This window comes from Lepidochelys kempii, chromosome 11 (genome assembly GCF_965140265.1).
Source record: "Lepidochelys kempii isolate rLepKem1 chromosome 11, rLepKem1.hap2, whole genome shotgun sequence".
Taxonomy (NCBI): Eukaryota; Metazoa; Chordata; order Testudines; family Cheloniidae; genus Lepidochelys; species Lepidochelys kempii.
In genome coordinates, this window is record NC_133266.1 from 45,552,171 (window position 1) to 45,569,689 (window position 17,519).

The following is a 17,519-nucleotide window of genomic DNA, read 5'->3' on the forward strand; positions in this document are numbered from 1 at the left end:
CTTCTTAACTTGTTATTTTGTGCTGTACCTTTCATATTCCCCCCCCCCCCCAACCCCCGGATATATATTCCAAAACAGTTGGGCGTGGAGGTCCATCCCAACCTGTGCTAGGAGGATACAGCATTCATGTATCTTGACTTTGACAGGCTTCCTATTTGTAATGCCAAAGCTCAGCTCAGCTTTGCAAAGCATTGTGGGATCCTTGACATGGCTGAACACAATTGTGGGGAGAGCATAATATATTCAGTTAACATAACTTCTCAACTTTATATATATATATATATATATATATACACACACACATATATTAATGCAGTGTATGCTATGCTTATCATGTATCAGAGGGGTAGCTGTGTTAGTCTGGATCTGTAAAAACAGCAAAGAGTCCTGTAGCACCTTATAGACTAACAGATGTAGTGGAGCATAAGCTTTCGTGGGTGACTACCCACTCTGTCAGCTGCGTGTCATCCGATGAAATGGGTATTCACTCACGAAAGCTTATGCTCCAATATGTCTGTTAGTCTATAAGGTGCCCCAGGACTCTTTTATGCTTATCATGTATGTATTGGCTAACAGTGGACACTGACCTTCACCTTGTGACAGGAAATTAATCTGTGGCAAACCTAACACACTAACTAACGGGAAAGGAAATAAAAACCCAATCCCTTCCTATTACTCCTGCTTGTCACACATTTATTACACAGGGTCAGAAGTAATCTAAATTTCTGGCAAAAAATGAAGCCACCTCACTGTGGCAGGGAGCTTGGCAGAAAACACAAGTTAGCCTCAGTATTCCCAAATTTGCCTAGAAGCAAGAGGTATTGAAGGGCAATGGGAGAGAGGGAAAGCCTTCTCACTGTTGCCTGTGGCAGGTATAGAGACATTATATGTCTACAGTACATTCCAGTGCAGGGCATATGGGGACTGTAAACTGCTAGACAAAGTCATTCAAAAATTTCAAAAGTACTTTGAATCTGACAAGAATCTCTTGAGAAAGGCACAATTTTCTTTACAAGGAACAAGGTGCTAGGTTTGACCACTGCCCATTATGTTCCAGACCCATAGAATAAACCAGTGTCACATGAATTTGAACTAGACTTTTTAAAGACTGAATTATTTGTAGTACAACTGCAAACCTGGTCCAAGCAAGGTTAGTGTGAGAAATTGATGTGGCTTTGCAAAGAGCAGTAGCTGCTTGCAGGGCTAGTGAAAACCATGCTCCCCAAATGAAGTATTTGTAAGAAGTGAAAGAATTGAAGTGCATCTACTTTAAAAGAGGCAAAAAGACAGAATACAAGAGTAAACAAACCCCACAGACCAGATCAGAAATAAACACGGAGGCAGTCACAACACAAAACTGCCCATCACAGGGATGAAGTATCATGCATTCAATAAAAGCACCCATTTTGCAAGAGTGACTTTCAGCACAAATTGCCAAGAAACATGAAACCAAAATACATTCTGAACATGCAGCTGAAAGAGAAACAATGCGCTGTGCTGGATCTCTTAATTTAATTTACAATCAATAAAGTTACACCTGTGCAAAAGTAGTGTAACAGGAAATTCAGGACACACGGGTTTGCTTTGTACTTGGATAAACACCATCTGGTTCCTGCTTTGTTATTGTTCCAATAGTGACTTAAGTTCCTCCCATGCAGAAATAGAAAGAGCTCCTCCTCAGACACCATGATATATAGTATATTGTTACTATAATTAGGAGACCAGATCTGCACTACACTTCCATCAGATAGTGACCTTGGATGATTGGGCTGTTCAGTCTACCAGCCCCATGTCAGCTGACTGGCATGCAAATCTAATTTTACACTATCTATAACAAGGCTGCAGCCCACCTTCTCCTGGCGCAGGGAAAGTGCTTCAGACAGCTGTATATGCCTGAGTGAGAAATGGATCTGTCAGACTCTGTGTTTAGCATAGTGAAGGGTGGCAGAGCTCAGATCAATGGCCGCCTGAGGGAATGTTTTTGCCCATTCTTAAAGCTACCTTGCACTGTTTTAAAATCTCTCACCACAGAAACTCCTCCTGCCGTTACTCAGTCACACTGCAGGTGCCATATCGTGCTGAAATGACCTCTGGGAGGTGGCCTGTCCATCAGTGAAGCTAGGGCCAGCTCAGCATACTGTGGGACTGGCAGAGTGACTAGAGATAGCAGCAACTCTGACAGTTACAAGATTTTAAATCTGCTTTAAACTGACATGAAAGTAAAGAGGTAGGAAAAGAGAGTGAGGGTGAGACAATGGAAGAAGGCCTGGGTAGCAGAGGGAAAAGCAAATTATTATTTATTTGAAGTGTGGCAACTGCTGGGGCTCCCAGCAGGGGTCAGGGCCCCACTGTGCTAGACACTGTACAAACGCAAGTCAGATGGTCCCTGCTCCAAAGAGCTTACAATCAAAGTTTAAGATGAGAGCGAACAGACGGATACAAAGGGAACAAATGTTACTGATGTTGATTATAATCAGCCTGAGAAGCAGTGACCCCAGCACACCAGTTGTCTGACTACTGTCGAGGTTTTGTGGGTATCATGGCAGAAGGGAGTTTTAAGGAGGGATTGGGAGGAGGAGGAGATGGTGACGTTGTAGCTGTTTATGGTGAGCTCCTTCCATGCATAAGGGGGCGAGGGCACAGGTACTTTGTTGGAAAATCTGACAACCGGGCAATGAAGACTGACATCAGTGGGGGAGCAGAGGCAGGCGCTGACATCTTCATAGCATATGAGAGATAAGCGAAGTGGGGGTATGCCATGAAAGGCCTTAAAAATGAAGGCAAATAGTTTATGCTCGAGGTGGTGGTAACAGGAAGCCAGTGAAGGGACTCAAAGAGAGATGGCATGCTTGAAGTGTCAAGCCAGGAAAATGATCATTGCAGCAACATTGTGAATGGATATCAGCAGGGCAAGATGGCACGGGGACAAGAGCAGAGAGGAGGAGGAGGTTGCCATAGTCAAGTCATGAGATGAGAGACTGGATGGGAGGTGTAGCTTGTGGGTGAAGAAGAAAGGCTGGATCTTAGTGCAGGAAAGTGCCAAGATTTAGACACCGCCTGGATATATAGTTGTAGGGAGAAGGCTGAGTCAAAGATGACACCCAGGTTCTGGGCCTAAGTGACAGTGAGGGAAAGAGGAAATCCTGATGAAAAGAGACAGGAATTTCTCAAGCTAGTTAAGGACTAAACTCAGATCCCAGGTTAGATGCAAGGTGCCCATTATCTTACATCCGCTGACAATCAAGGGAGGGGTTTAGCACTAAATTGTTACAGTCTGAGCTTTGGCGATGAGCGACAGGCTGCTGACATTTATACCTAGCAGGATTCCATGCTATATGTGAGGTTACAAGAAACAGCCTGTGAAGGAGAAGCCCTTCTGATGATTGTAACCATGGTCCTGTCTAGCCTTGGAAAAATGGACATGTTTAAAACCTTTTTAATTAACACATTCTAAACGCTCACATAAGCAGAGTTTAACACCCTTTAGCTGAGGAGTCTAGGGGTCACCACAACCAGCAAACATGTTTTTAAATACAACGTACTTTCCTAGGCCAGACGTGGCCATTGTTTGCATGTTAAGAGGCGAGGTCTGCAGAGAGCTGTAGCTCACGAAAGCTCATGCTCAAATAAATTGGTTAGTCTCTAAGGTGCCACAAGTACTCCTTTTCTTTTTGCAAATACAGACTAACACGGCTGTTACTCTGAAACCAGGAACACACAGTCTGCCTTAATTTCACAGCCGTTACAAGTCCAGTTCTGCCTGTCCCTTCCTTGGTGCACTGCGGTGGGAAAGGCCACCCCACGCTCTTCCTGGAGCCATAGAAGATGAAGCCATAAAGTGGCTGTAAGCACTCCCTCGGCAGAAAGGAAAAACTGCATACACCTAACCCCGACTGGCTGGGCCCTGTCTCCACATATGCCACTTAACACACTAAACCGTTTGTGCAGGAAGTGCCACGTCTCCCCTCTCCCAGCACCTCTAAAGGGACCATCCCTTGAAGATGCATTGTGCTTCCGACCGCCCCCTGGGAGCTACAGTTCCTGCATCCCCCAGCCTTTCGCACTCAGAACTTAGCCATAGACACGACAGGTGTGTGCACATTTTAAAGCAATAATTGAAAAGTGACTCGTTACTATTATGTGAGCCAGCTTTGTTTGTCTGTTTGAACTGGTAATGACAACCAGGCAGTAACTGCTGAATGATTTGTCTGAATTTATTTGAGAGAGAAGCCAGGAGCTATTCCTGTTTGGAGAGATGCATAGATCTGGGTTTGTTCTCAGCGGGAGATGTTCTGTCAAGCAGATATAAGCATGACAGCAGATCTATATTAAGTAGATTTTTCCATCCTGTTCCTTGTTCCAGTTCTCTGGAGAGACAAATCTCAGTGCCTAGTGTAGCGTATGCAAACCTGCTACTGAATTAGCAGGCACAAATATCTGTAAATTGTTTCGTTTTACTTTCCACAGAGCCGTCAGTCACACAACCGTGTTACTCAATATGCTTTCTTGCTCCCAGTTAGGCTGCAGTTAGTACCTCTGCACACGCTAGGTTGCGCTCTCCCTCTGTTTCCTTTTACAGCCAAGACATTTGAGATATCCCCCAAATAGTCAGTCAGCACTGGTCTGAGCATATCATTACCCTTTTCAGTCTGATGGTGCATAGTGTGTGGAAGAAATATGTACACAAATTCCCAAACTAGACGGTCTGCTGCATATATTCCTCTCCCGGGAGAGAGCAGGAGAAAACAAATGTGACAGAAGTTGGTCACATTGCTTAATGCACTGCTGGAAGGCATTTAGGTATTACCGTGATGAGTGTGGTAAGAAAGCCACTAGCGGGCCTACAAACTGTTGAAAGGGGTAAGGTAGAACCTCAGAGTTACGAACACCTCCGGAATGGCGATTGTTTGTAATTCTGAAATGTTTGTAACAGAACAAAACATTATGGTTGTTCTTTCAAAAGTTTATAACTGAACATCGACTTAATACTGCTTTGAAACTTTATGATGAAGAAGAAAAATGCTGCTTTTAACCAGCTTAATTTAAATGAAACAAGCACGGAAACAGGTTCCTACCTTGTCAAATTTTTTTTTAAGCTTTCTCATTTTTAAAGTTTATGTTTAACACAGTACAGTATTGTACTGTATTTGCTTTTTTTTTTTGGTCTCTGCTGCTGCCGGATTTGGTACTTCCAGTTCCAAATCGGGGGTGTGAGACTGGTCAGTTCAAAACTGAAAAGGAGGACTAGTGGCACCTTAGAGACTAACCAATTTATTTGAGCGTGAGCTTTCGTGAGCTACAGCTCACTTCATCGGATGCACTCAGTGGAAAATACACTGAGGAGATTTATATACACACAGAACATGAAAAAATGGGTGTTACCATACACACTGTAAGGAGTGAAGTGAGCTGTAGCTCATGAAAGCTTATGCTCAAATAAATTGGTTAGACTCTAAGGTGCCACAAGTCCTCCTTTTCTTTTTGCGAATACAGACTAACACGGCTGCTACTCTGAAAACTGTAAGGAGAGTGATCACTTAAGATGAGCTATTACCAGCAGGAGAGTGTGTGGGGGGAAACCTTTTGTTGTGGTAATCAAGGTGGGCCATTTCCAGCAGTTAACGGGAACGTCTGAGGAACCGTGGGGGGTGGGGGTAAGGTAGTAAAGTTCAAAACTGGTGTTTGTAACTCTGAGAGGTTCTACTGTATTATCAAATTCTTATACTTTACATTGTGAGATTATTTGTACTTGGAAATTCTTTGCTTGTCTGTCCTTTAATGTTATGTTCTTCAGTGATCGGTTTACTCTTGAACCATCTTTCCCTTCCTAGCTATAAGTTTTGGTATGGATTTAATTCACTTGTAGGGTCTTGTATAGCTCTACTGGCTGAATGATAGGAAAAGTGCTGATACTGTATTTGCAAACTTATAAAAAATCATCATGGATTAAATGGTTTGAAGTTACCATAGGCTACTGTGTACATTTTTCATAGTATGCTGCTTATTACTGGGTAGATAAATATGGTGAAATGATCTCTAGAGAGCATACTCCACCCACAGCCTAAAACAGTCGTGGTCTCTCTTTTGGCAGTGTGATGGGACTTCCTTTTGCAAAAACTTTGCTGCTCCAGGCTTGTAACATATTACTCAAGAGGATGGCAGGTCACAAAAAAGGGAATAAAGTAAACCACATGCCATCTGGTAGCTTTTGTGTGTCCCTTTTCCTTATTTATTTTTATGAGAGAATTAATCTCTCTCTCATGGCAAATGTCTAATGATCTTTAGTTTATCAGACAATAGACTGATTCCCAGCATAATATTATCTGATAGGAACTGCAGTGGATAAAATTAATATTAGAATATACTCCTCCACCTTACTAAAATCAGAAGAAAAAATTCTAATAATTCCCATCTGTAGTAAGGGAAGACAAACCCGCTCCCTCTAGTGGTCAGAAAGGATCACATTTCTATCATTTGTTTGCTGAAAAACTATGGATCAGATCCTCTAGCTAAGCTATGGCCCCATTATGCCACTCAGATGACATTAAGAGACTGTAATCTGGACACAAATGTCCAGTAGAGAATTCCTGCTAGTATATCTGTGCCAGATCTAGGCTCTGTATCCCTTCAGATATAGAAGGGTGATGGAGCTCTGGTACAATTCTCTCTTGGTATAGGATCCATTAAACATCTTATATTAGTGGCACAATTGAAAGCTGTTTCACACAACTCTAAGCAGCACTGGGCTGGGACCTCAGAATTGGTACCTAGACACCCCTTCCCATCTCCTGCATTGAACAGAGTCCCAGCATAGGAAAGAATGTGGCTTTATTACTTTAAAAATAATCTGGTTGTTCAAACATTCAACATTCCCATTTAAAACACTAATGGCATGGCCAATTTTAAAAGCTGTGTTTCAATTCTAATACTTTGTTTTAGTGAATCCATGAACTTTATAGCCAGCTGTCTGTAATGAATTTACATCCCAGGAGAGATGATCCTGGAAAATCCAAGTCAGCCGATAAAATACAATGTTGTTCCGGGTGGATACATCAGATCCCTGTTATTGAGAGCTTGGGTATAAAATGCAAAATACTACCAGCCTTAATGGGAGTGCTTACTATTTATCATGCAAATATTACCTCAAACATTCAGTCCCATGTGTGCCATGGATTTGACTTTAGTTGAAAGTGGAGCACACAGTGTACATAAACAGAGAAAAGCACACAATGAGTTCCGACATGAATTTGAATGGGAGAGTTAGTGTCTTGGCTCAGAGCCTGTTTGTTTGAGCCCTTTGGGCTCTATGGGTTAAGTGATTTCACTCATTCATGGATGCAATTACATATTCTTTCACTGTGCCTGACGTATCATATACAATATTTCTTCTACCTAGGATGCTTTTGGAAAAACCTCATCTTAAAACAGTCAATTGTCTATGAAATCTATTATTTAATAGCACCTCCTACGGTTAAGGGTTATATGCACCTCATATAGGTGTACCTTTGTGGTTCTGGGAAACTGCATTAATCTGAAGCTATTTAATTTGAGCCCTATTCACACAATTGTACCTGAACAGTAAATAACACCCCCTACCCCAAAGTAGTGCTTTCGGGCGACAGCAAAAAGTTGAGTGTTTTACTCCACGGAACACTGCTATTTCCCATACAACCAGCTAAAGCTCTGAGTCAGCAGAACTAACTCATGTTGAGTAACATTTCTTCATGCAATTACTCCACTGAGATTACTTGGGTGAGTAAACCTTACTCAAAAGGAGTAAAAGTTACAGCATCAGGCCCAAATCAGTGTGCATGAAAGCATACCGGTCTGTACACTGTAACCCGTATTCTCAATAGCATTCTTACATAGTATGTAGAAATTCATATATGTATAGTACACATACATACAGTGAGAGAGAGCTCGCACATGTAGACCACAGACCATGTTCCACAACCTTAACTCCACCCCCTTAGGGCCATCAGACTTCTATTATTCCCTTTAACTGCTCATCTGCAGACAATGCTTTACCAAACTATCCTCCCACAACACAACCAACCATTACACCAAATATCCAAAACCAGTGTTGGGTGGAGTGGGGGCAGTAGAAATAATAAAGGATGTAAAGGGTCAGAGGTAAGGTAATGGTACATGGCCTGTGGTGTATGGTAGTTGTAGTAGTAAGGTGTATGCTTGGGGATAGAGGAGTACAGAGTATGTACTCATAGGTGGCTTAAGTTTTCATTTCCTTGCTTTTATGGATTTGCGTTAGACATGTTTTGTGCGTGTAGTAACCCTAACTGCTTCACAATGATTTTTTTGTATTAATATTGCATAAATGTTTTCAAAATATCCTGCTTCCAGTCTAAACCACAATCAATTTTGTTTTTAATGATAATCCCGTACATGGCCATTTGGTAACATAGTGGAGTGGTGTTTCATTTCTGCTCTTATACATTCATCTGGTTCAGCAGTTTTTCCTCGAGGTTGCCAAAAGGTTGAATATTTTAAGATGAGCTACAAAAACCACCAATAAAAAGCCTTATTCAAAATGTAGGGGAGAAATGTTGACAGTTTTTAGGAAATTAGTACGGGTACCATAATTATACTCTGGGATATTGCTGTCTACTGGACTAGAGATTCCCTTAGTTCAGTGGTTCTCAACCAGAGGTACACATACCCCTGAGAGTACACAGAGGTATTTCAGAGGGTACATCAACTCATCTAGATATTTGCCTACTTTTACAACAGGCTACATAAAAAGCACTAGCAAAGTCAGTACAAGTTAAAATTTCATACAGACTGACTTGTTTATACTGCTCTCTATACACTGAAATGTAAGTACAATATTTATATTTCAATTGATTTTATAATGATATGGTAAAAATCATAAAGTAAGCAATTTTTCGCTAATAGTGTGGTGTGATATTTTTGTATTTTTATGTCTGATTTTGTAAGCAAGTAGTTTTTAAGTGAGGTGAAACTTGGGGTACGCAAGACAAATCAGACTCTGGAAAGGGGATCAGTAGTCTGGAAAGGTTGTGAACCACTGCCTTAGTGTATCTATTTGTTCCATGCAATTTTTTTTGCCCATTAAAAAAACAACACAAGAAGTGCTTATATTTTTTCATGTTATTTTATTGAAAAGATACATTTAAAAAAATACACAGACATTTTACTATTTACGGATTGCAGATAAAGATGTTCTAAAAGAGTTAACTCTATTTTATTCCTTTATTATATTTGTTGCCCTCAATATCGCACAAAGACTTCAGTCTGAGTACTGCATATTGATATTACCTTTATAAAAGGGGGTAGGGATGAGGGAGGGCAGAACTATAGTCAGTAAACAGAAAAGACAGTCAGTCAATTATAAATACTGTATGTTCTGTACATTATTGCATTAGGGAGCCACAACATTATGCAGCATTGTTACAAAGGAAACAAGTTTAGAAATGAAGAAAAAGAATATTTACGTATAAATACATGGCCCATTGTCTTCTTGAACAATGCAAGTGAGCTGTGGTAATGTGCAATTGAAAAGCTTGCTTTTTTTTATGTTTAACATTGCTTAGCAACACCAGTGAGGAAACTACAAAATAAGTTAAAATGAAAATAGTAAACAAGTAGTAATCTTAACTATATGTTTTATGGCTTTCTATTTTTAATCTTTCTAACTAAAACATGAAGCAAGAGAAATACATGAATTAAAAAAAGGCTTCAAAGCTGCATTGCTTCCAAACATTTGCACAGCAACTAAAAATGTCTAACTCAGACAGGCAATACATTTCTAGTACTACACAAGATACAGCAGTACTGCAGTCTAAAACAGTACACAATTCCTGTCAACAAGAGCACACTGAAAAGAAAAGGATGCAATAGGTTATTAAGATGTTATCCACAATTAAGCACTTGGTTAATCTACCTTTTTCACACTAGAATATACCCAGTCGGATTCCAGGACCTATTTACATATGTGTGAGTGAGGAAGACCCTAGTTTTCAAGTGAGTCAGGAAATATTCTGTGTTCCTTGTTTCCAAGGTGCATCATGTACATATTAAAAAAACCCCAACCAACAAACAGATGCATGAATCTTGATGCTAGCTTTTCATGAGCCATTAAGCTTTTGGTAAACCATTCTTAGACAAATTATTTGAATTTAAAAAGAGAGAGAGACATGTTGTCTAGGCTTCTAGAATACAGTACCTGTCCATGAAAAATTCTGTGACTTGGACTGTTGGGGGGGTGTCACACTGCATGGCATTAGAAAAGAGAGAGACATTTTAAAATCAAATCCTTGCTTGCTTTGCTTCCTTTTTCCCCCTTCTACTGGCCATAGTTATCTTATCATCACTACGAAATTAGTATGGTGCAAAAAGGATCGATGCAGGAGTCGCACGTATGGGACCGTGGCCCGGCCTTAGGAGAGCTGGTGGGATTGCAGGTGCCTGGAACAAAGAGGCAGAAGGACGGGGAGGGAGGGACAGAGCAGATGACACAGCTGCAGCTGCAGCAAGAGAAGATGAAAGGAAAGCAGGTGCTAAGGGCTTAATCATATCTTTTTGGAATGCAAGTTTTGCCTGAAAAAAAGAAAAAAAAGAAATGTAAATACTGTTCCTGCCACCATTTTTACAATGAGTAGAAACATTAACCCTGGCAAAGTGTTCATTAAGCTTTTTATCGTTCTGGATAGCATGAATAATAGCTGTTTTCAATTGCTTCTTAGTACTTCACACCTGATTTATAATTACTGTATTTCGTTTGCTCCAATTTTAACCATTTCTAATAGCAGGTGTTTGAGATGTTTGCTTGTAGCCAAAAGGGCAAATTAACACAGGATGCTTTACAGGAGAGATATTAGACCACATGTTCAACTGCAAAATTTGCACTGGCATTTTCACACCTGCACCTGAACTGTGGGTGAAAATTTCAGTGCTCGTAACGTTAACTGCCTGACTACAGGTGCAAATCAGGAAAGCACAAGAACAAGTACTCCAATATCCACCTGCAATTAATTTTGCTGGTGTAAAAAATGCAGGTGCATATCGTACCTACTAAATGGGAAACCTTACATCAGCAATTTTGAAAATTGTATCCACACTGTCTTCTGACACACAGGACAATTTAAACAAACAAACTGCGCATTTAAGTACACACAAATCCACAGGGAGTAGGTGTGGGTGCTCCAGTGAGGGAGGGTTAAAGGTAATTACAAGAGTGAATATCTGTAAATTATAATAATTATCATCATGAAACTCAAGGTTGGGAAAAAAGGATCATGATCATGACTTCGACAGGACTCTACAAAATAGAAAGGTGCATTTTCCTCATTTCTTTTCAACTATAAAAATGAGGTGTAGAAAAAGGCAGAAGTCAGAGATGGGAAACACCCATCAGTTCATCTAATTTTCTCTGCTAATGCAGACTTGTTCCTTTCAGCATATTTTCTAGTCTCCAAGGCTAATTTTTGAAAAAAGCTCAATTTGAGATCCCCAACAAATCTGGCATGGGTATTGTAAAACTACCCATGAAATCTGTACCATATAACTCCACTTGTGGGTTGGTGTGTTTCAAGGTTAAGTATTTGTGGGTGGGAGGAGAGATACTTACATCCTGGCTCTATTACTGTCGGTCTTAAACCCAAGAGATAAAAATATAATGCTTTATAGAAGTGAGCAAGATTAGTGTGACCCAAAGCTAGTGAACAGGGACTGTTAGAGAAAGCCTGAAGCATTTTCATTAGACTATAGGATTACAAAGAAACATTAATATTTCAACTTCTGCAGGGGTCTCATATGCTTTTTGGACAGTGTCTCACTTTTGGACAGGAGTATTTGCATCTCTTTAGTTCCAACACAGAAAAGTACTTTTGGTGAGTGTGTTCTGCACACTGCTCTCTAATGAACCCAGGACAGCGACCATCGCAGGATGACTTAACTAGTGAAGAGAGTGCACGCAACTTTTCCTGAGCCAGAGTCCAGCTGAGCTGTGAGCAGCCTGCCCTGAGGCTAGAGAAACCAGCAAGGGGGTGTTATGGGGGATCCTGGTGAGGAGGAACCCCGGAGTAAAGAAAGGGGATATTCAGGGCTGAGGGGCTCTGGGGACCAAGGCAGGAAATAGTGATTTAGTAGCCCAGGCATAAATATGGGATAAATACCTTGATAATTAGCAATTAATGCTCCTAAACGCCTCACAACTCTCCCACACCAGCCTTATACAGTGCACACTTTACTTTGCTGTTTGTGTGAGATAAGTCAGTATGTTTTTAGCTTTACACCTTAAGCCCTTCTCCCGGGCTACATCCCTCATAACATCATGTTTTCTTAAATGCTCAGCTAGGCAGCGTGTGCCCTTTAAAGAGAGGGAGTGTACTAAAAACAGAAGAGTTCACACCTTTCCACTAGACACACAATCCATTCCACAGCCCATTGTTCATTCCCTCCCTTCTAGCAGTAAATAACTCCGGAGTGCTATTTCGCCTTTGAGTAGGCAGACAGAATACAGAACCATCTTCAAATCTGATGCTAATACAGATTCAGCCTGCAGGGGGAGATACTCACAAGCTTTCCACTCCTGTCACACTCCTATTCTCTTTGCAGTGGGAATCCCAAGGTCACAAACTCACATATACAGCAGTGATGCTGCATAGTAACAGTACTTACTGCTAAAATACTTGGGCTGCGCTGAAGTTTGTTGTAAGGGCTATATTTAGGTTTCATAGGCTTCCCTGCCACTCTGTCCTTGTGCCTTCTGCTGGAAATGTGCTGAAATAAAAAAAAGTACACATTAAGAAGAAGTTTAGAGATCTCATGGTTTTCTTCTTTTTGGAACTGATTTTTTGGCTGCATGTACCAAGTCCCTTGTCAAAGACACTGTGAGACAATTAAGGCTTAAGGGATGCAGCAATGATCTAAGTAGTTGTGTCTTGCTAAATAATGCCCAACAGTTTGGAGTAAATCACATAAAGAACTAGAAATTAATCAAATACACAGGATCCTGCGATCCAAGCTGCAAGTGCACAAAGCCACTAGCACTCAGGCAAAAGCTTCTGAGGTATCTGAGGTACCTGTTTAAGCTGAATTTCTGAATTGACATGGACATCACAGATTTCACAATGAAATGTCTTGTTCTGCAGTCCTGAGCCCTTACTGCCATTCTGAATCTTCAGCCTGGATCCAAGTCTAGGGTAAGATTTAATGGGACCTGCACCATTCCGCGCTTCCACCATTGTCTTGTGTTTGGAACCTAATGGACAATTAGATGCATAAGGATTAAAAAAGATGGAATGTTTTTTTCTTAAGCCACAAATCATGATAAACTTATTTTAGAGCATTGCTGCAGTTTCCATCCCTTTTTAGATTTTCCATAACATGAAATGTTTGTTTAGGAAATAGAATGGTCAAATACTCCACACACATGTTTAGATTATGCATCATCTTGACTTTGATCACTGTGCTACACACTTCACTATTGCATGGTACAGAGGAGAGCAAAAGAAGTATAACCATAAAAGAAGTTTGAGAGTTTGTGCAGAAAGGAAAGAGGGACACATTGGAACATTTCCCTCTCTATCTCATGATCCAGGTTATTGTAATTTTCTATTCTGCAAATGGGTCATGTGGGAATAAGGGGGTATGGCCATGGAGGATACTAAAATCTGCATATAAACAGGAATTGGGAAATCCTATTTAAAACAGCACTAACTATCTCTTCGTATTCAGTGGCTCCTCAGTGGAGGAGTTAGAGACCTGTGGCCCCGTAAACCAAAAGAAAATATGGATGGAAGCTAATTGAGGAGTGTAAGGAGTATGGAGGAAGAGATCCTGGGTGAAATTTTGGTTCCTCTAACTCAGTGAAACTTTTGCCATTGACTTCAATGGGGCCAGGATTTGACCCCCTGGCTTTAAGTGTAGGAATCCATGAAGAATGAGGATCCACAAGAAATCCTGATCTTAATGATGTATGTCTCCAGAATCAATGTGATTGTTGGGGTCCTGACCCTCCTGAGACCTGCAGTCCAGGAGGGAGGATGCCAAGCAAAGGCTGCACCACAAAAGTCTTTTGGAGTTTACCATTCATCCAATTTTATGTGGGAAGAGGGAGGATAGATGTTCCTTCCTTCCTTCCTCTCTCAAAGAGCTACAAAAGAAGGGATTCCTGGACTTAATATTTCTCTTGAGGTAAGGAAAGATAGATTTAGAGGCAACATATACTTTATAAGCATCTAGTCTCCACTGTTCAAAGCCTCTGACATCAAATCTAGAAAAGTGAATCCTCAAGTATTACATAAAAACTATATTTTACCAACAGCAGCATTTAACTAGGCATGATAAGAATAAATATATTATATATTGGAACTTGAAGAAGTACAGAATTTACAATGAAGTTGAAAACTTCATGTTAGTTGGAAGCACCTCTGGAGTCAGGACAAAGTACAGTTGGGTATCATGGGCTGTAGGAAGTTTGGTGAAATCATCGGTCTAGACCTTAGGGGACTGTGTAAAGGATATCTTCAAAAATAGGTATTTAAAAGCTCTTGTGTCTGAGAATATAAAGGATTTTAACTCTATAGTGGTTTATTTTTTTAAAAATGACATACAGTCACATACTTTCATGTTGTAGGAACTCACCTGTGTTGTGTGCTTCTAGCTGTGATAGGGAGTTCACAGCCACTTTGCATAGTGAACAGTAAAGTAGTTTTTTGGCTTTTTCCTCTTCAGATTCAGAAACTGTGCTAGTTGCTCCATTTGTGCTGTTAGAGGATGATGTTGATGTTATAGGTGCTAATGTTATAGCTCCAGGTTTGGGAAGGAACAGGCCCACTTCAGTATTTGACGGCTGACTAGAACCACCGGTTTTCACTTTCCCTTTATCTTCTAAAAGAAACAAATACATGTGTATTGTAAGGTATTATACACATCAAATCACAGAGGGAATATACACAGGGCAGTGATATCCTAGAGGGGGAAATCTCAAGAACCCTTGTTAAATTTCTGCCATCAAACTTAATTGATTTTTGGGGTGATTTCCTGGGCTCTCAGGAAACTGCTAAATCATCATTACCAGAGACTTAACCCTGAGATCATAAAAATATTTCTGAAGAGCAATTTGTTTGTTTGGAATGTCCCAAATTGCATCAAATAGGAGGGATTTTCAAAATAATTTCACTGGGGAGGATACCCCTGAGGTTCCACCATAATCTTGAGAACCACTTCCCTCATTTCCGTTATACAAGTTGAATATAGTGCTTTTTTACTCACTATAGGGGGTCAATGCATAGCTGCCAATATTTAGATAAGATTATTCATGGCATAATTTCCGGTATAAACTGGGGGACCTAAAGGTTTTAATGCAATGCTCTTATGTATCATTTTACACCCATGAGTCAATCATCCAGACCTCCTCTGAGACTGGTCGGTAGGTGGTGGTGTTTCATTTTACGGTTGGGGATCCCAAAGTAGAGAGATCAAATGACTTGACTGAAGCTGCAGAGGGCATTTGTGAGAGCCAATCAGAACGTAGGAGTCTGCTGCTCTCCATCATCTGGTTAGTTTATTAGACCTTACTGCCTCTTGTGCTATTGAGACCAGAGATGACTGCTGAGCAGAGGAGAAAACACACCTATAAGCAGCCATCCAGCCCCTTGGTGGGGACAGAGGTGACCCTAATATCATCAGCAGTAGCCTAGGCAGTGTAGGTGTCAGAGCTACATGAATAAACTGCTATCATCGGGGGGGGGGGGGGAGGAGGAGGAAAACCACACTGAGAAACTTTCAACTCTATTGATCAGTTGACATTAGTCTGACTGCCAGTTTGCATTTACAAGAATAGTTTTCCATAGAAAACGGTTAGATACTTAATTTTTTAAAATACAAGATGAGATTAGCCTTGACATTTCTAGGTTCCAAATATTAGTGGAGACTCAAAGGCCAGGCCTGCATTTAGGATTAGTCATATTATGGCTTACTAAACACAAGCACATAGAGAGGACATGATACAAGACACAAAGACAAAAGCCCAGAGGAAGACTTGCATGAAAAGACGCAGATTATAGGATATATAAAAGCACAGTTTTGTATATTACTTTCCCAGAAAAATTTAAAATTAAAACTGTTCAACTTAAGCTCATAATACATTTCTTAAACATATACATATTTTTTATCTTTATACTTAGTGCTGGTTTGGTACCTTCCCATCACAGCCAAGCAGGAATCAGCTAAACTACAGAGAAACTCTTAAAAGTAGCTTTAAAAATGTAATTTATATCACAAGACCCGCAGCTGTCCTCAGTGACACTGGGCACGGTGTTTCAGAACCTATTTCAGCAAATCACTTTAGCGCAAACTTAAGTCCATCCCTCATCACTGAAGCAGTTAAGCACATGCTTAAATTCTTTCATGTGTATAAGTCCCATTGAAAGCAATGAGATTTTTGTCTAAAGTTAATCCTATGTTTAAAATGCTTTGCTGTACACGGATGGACTACTAAATCACATCCTCAGGCCTTACATAAGGCCTGCACTGAAGTCCATAGCTTTTTTGGCTATTTGGCTATTTTTGCAGGATATGGCCCAATACTCCCAAGCCAGTAAAATACAACAGGCTGATAGATATTAGCTTAACTTAAATGAAAAAAGGAGCATATGCCTCAAACGTAGATAAATGCAGTGTATTTAGTGGATATTTTCTTCCCAGGTAAGCAGTGCTGGTTGCCATCGCCTGACTTTCAGTTTCTAACAGATGTGCATCTGGAGCCAGATTTTCAAGTGCTCAGCACCCACAATTGGAGCCAAATTTTTCGAGTCCAGTTCTCAATTAGACACCTATGTAAGGAGAAGAGTTTCAAAAGCGCTCAACTCCCATTGGCCAGATTTTCAAGAAAAATCAGCACCCAATGTGCTGAGCTAATTTGAAAATCTGGCCATTTATTTAGATCCCTAAATGGACGCTGAGCTCTTTTGAAAGCCCAATTGTGGGTGCAGAGTTATTTTCAAAATTTGGCCCTTGCAATTTATGTATACAACAACCAGGGTTTTGTTCTACCATCATTCTGTGTGTGGATGCTAAAGGGGTGCTGAGCACAGGATTGAACCCTTCATTGACAAAGTGTATGTATGAGCATAACTCACAAACCTAAAAGTGTATATAAAATATGAACAGGCACTTGATACTAGAGAGCATAGACAATAGTTGGCGTATTTCCCAGAAATGTAGGGCAGTAAATCTTTGAATTTAAGATCACTGAGATAAAGGGAAAAGAAGTGTTGTTAAATATTTGGTTATATACTTCAAAATAGCCATAAAAACTATTTTAGAATTACACAACACAAGCAAACCATATTTAACATTCAAATTGACCAAAAGTCAGAGGGCCAGGTTTATGAGAGGGGTACTCTAAACATTTTTGAATTGATAAAATATTACCAAAGGAAGTGGTTTTAAATCATTCACCATCTACTTCAAAATTTTAATACAGCTGTAGTAATCATTCACATCTGCAGAAAGCCAATACATGGAAATAA

General features: G+C 40.3%; 1 protein-coding gene across 8 annotated transcripts in view; it reads right to left on the reverse strand.

Moving 5' to 3' along the window:
* Window positions 1-9,137: 9,137 nt before the first annotated feature.
* ZNF385B (zinc finger protein 385B) overlaps window positions 9,138-17,519 on the reverse strand; it is a 305,022-nt gene continuing 296,640 nt past the window's right edge. For all 8 annotated transcript variants that reach the window (XM_073306049.1, XM_073306053.1, XM_073306046.1 and 5 more), the window contains 4 exons: window positions 14,629-14,874; window positions 13,065-13,243; window positions 12,661-12,762; window positions 9,138-10,578 (listed from right to left, as the gene is read on the reverse strand). In XM_073306049.1, the coding sequence (XP_073162150.1) occupies window positions 10,360-10,578; window positions 12,661-12,762; window positions 13,065-13,243; window positions 14,629-14,874 (746 nt within the window). In that variant the 3' untranslated portion in view covers window positions 9,138-10,359. The remainder of the gene's footprint in view (window positions 10,579-12,660; window positions 12,763-13,064; window positions 13,244-14,628; window positions 14,875-17,519) is intronic.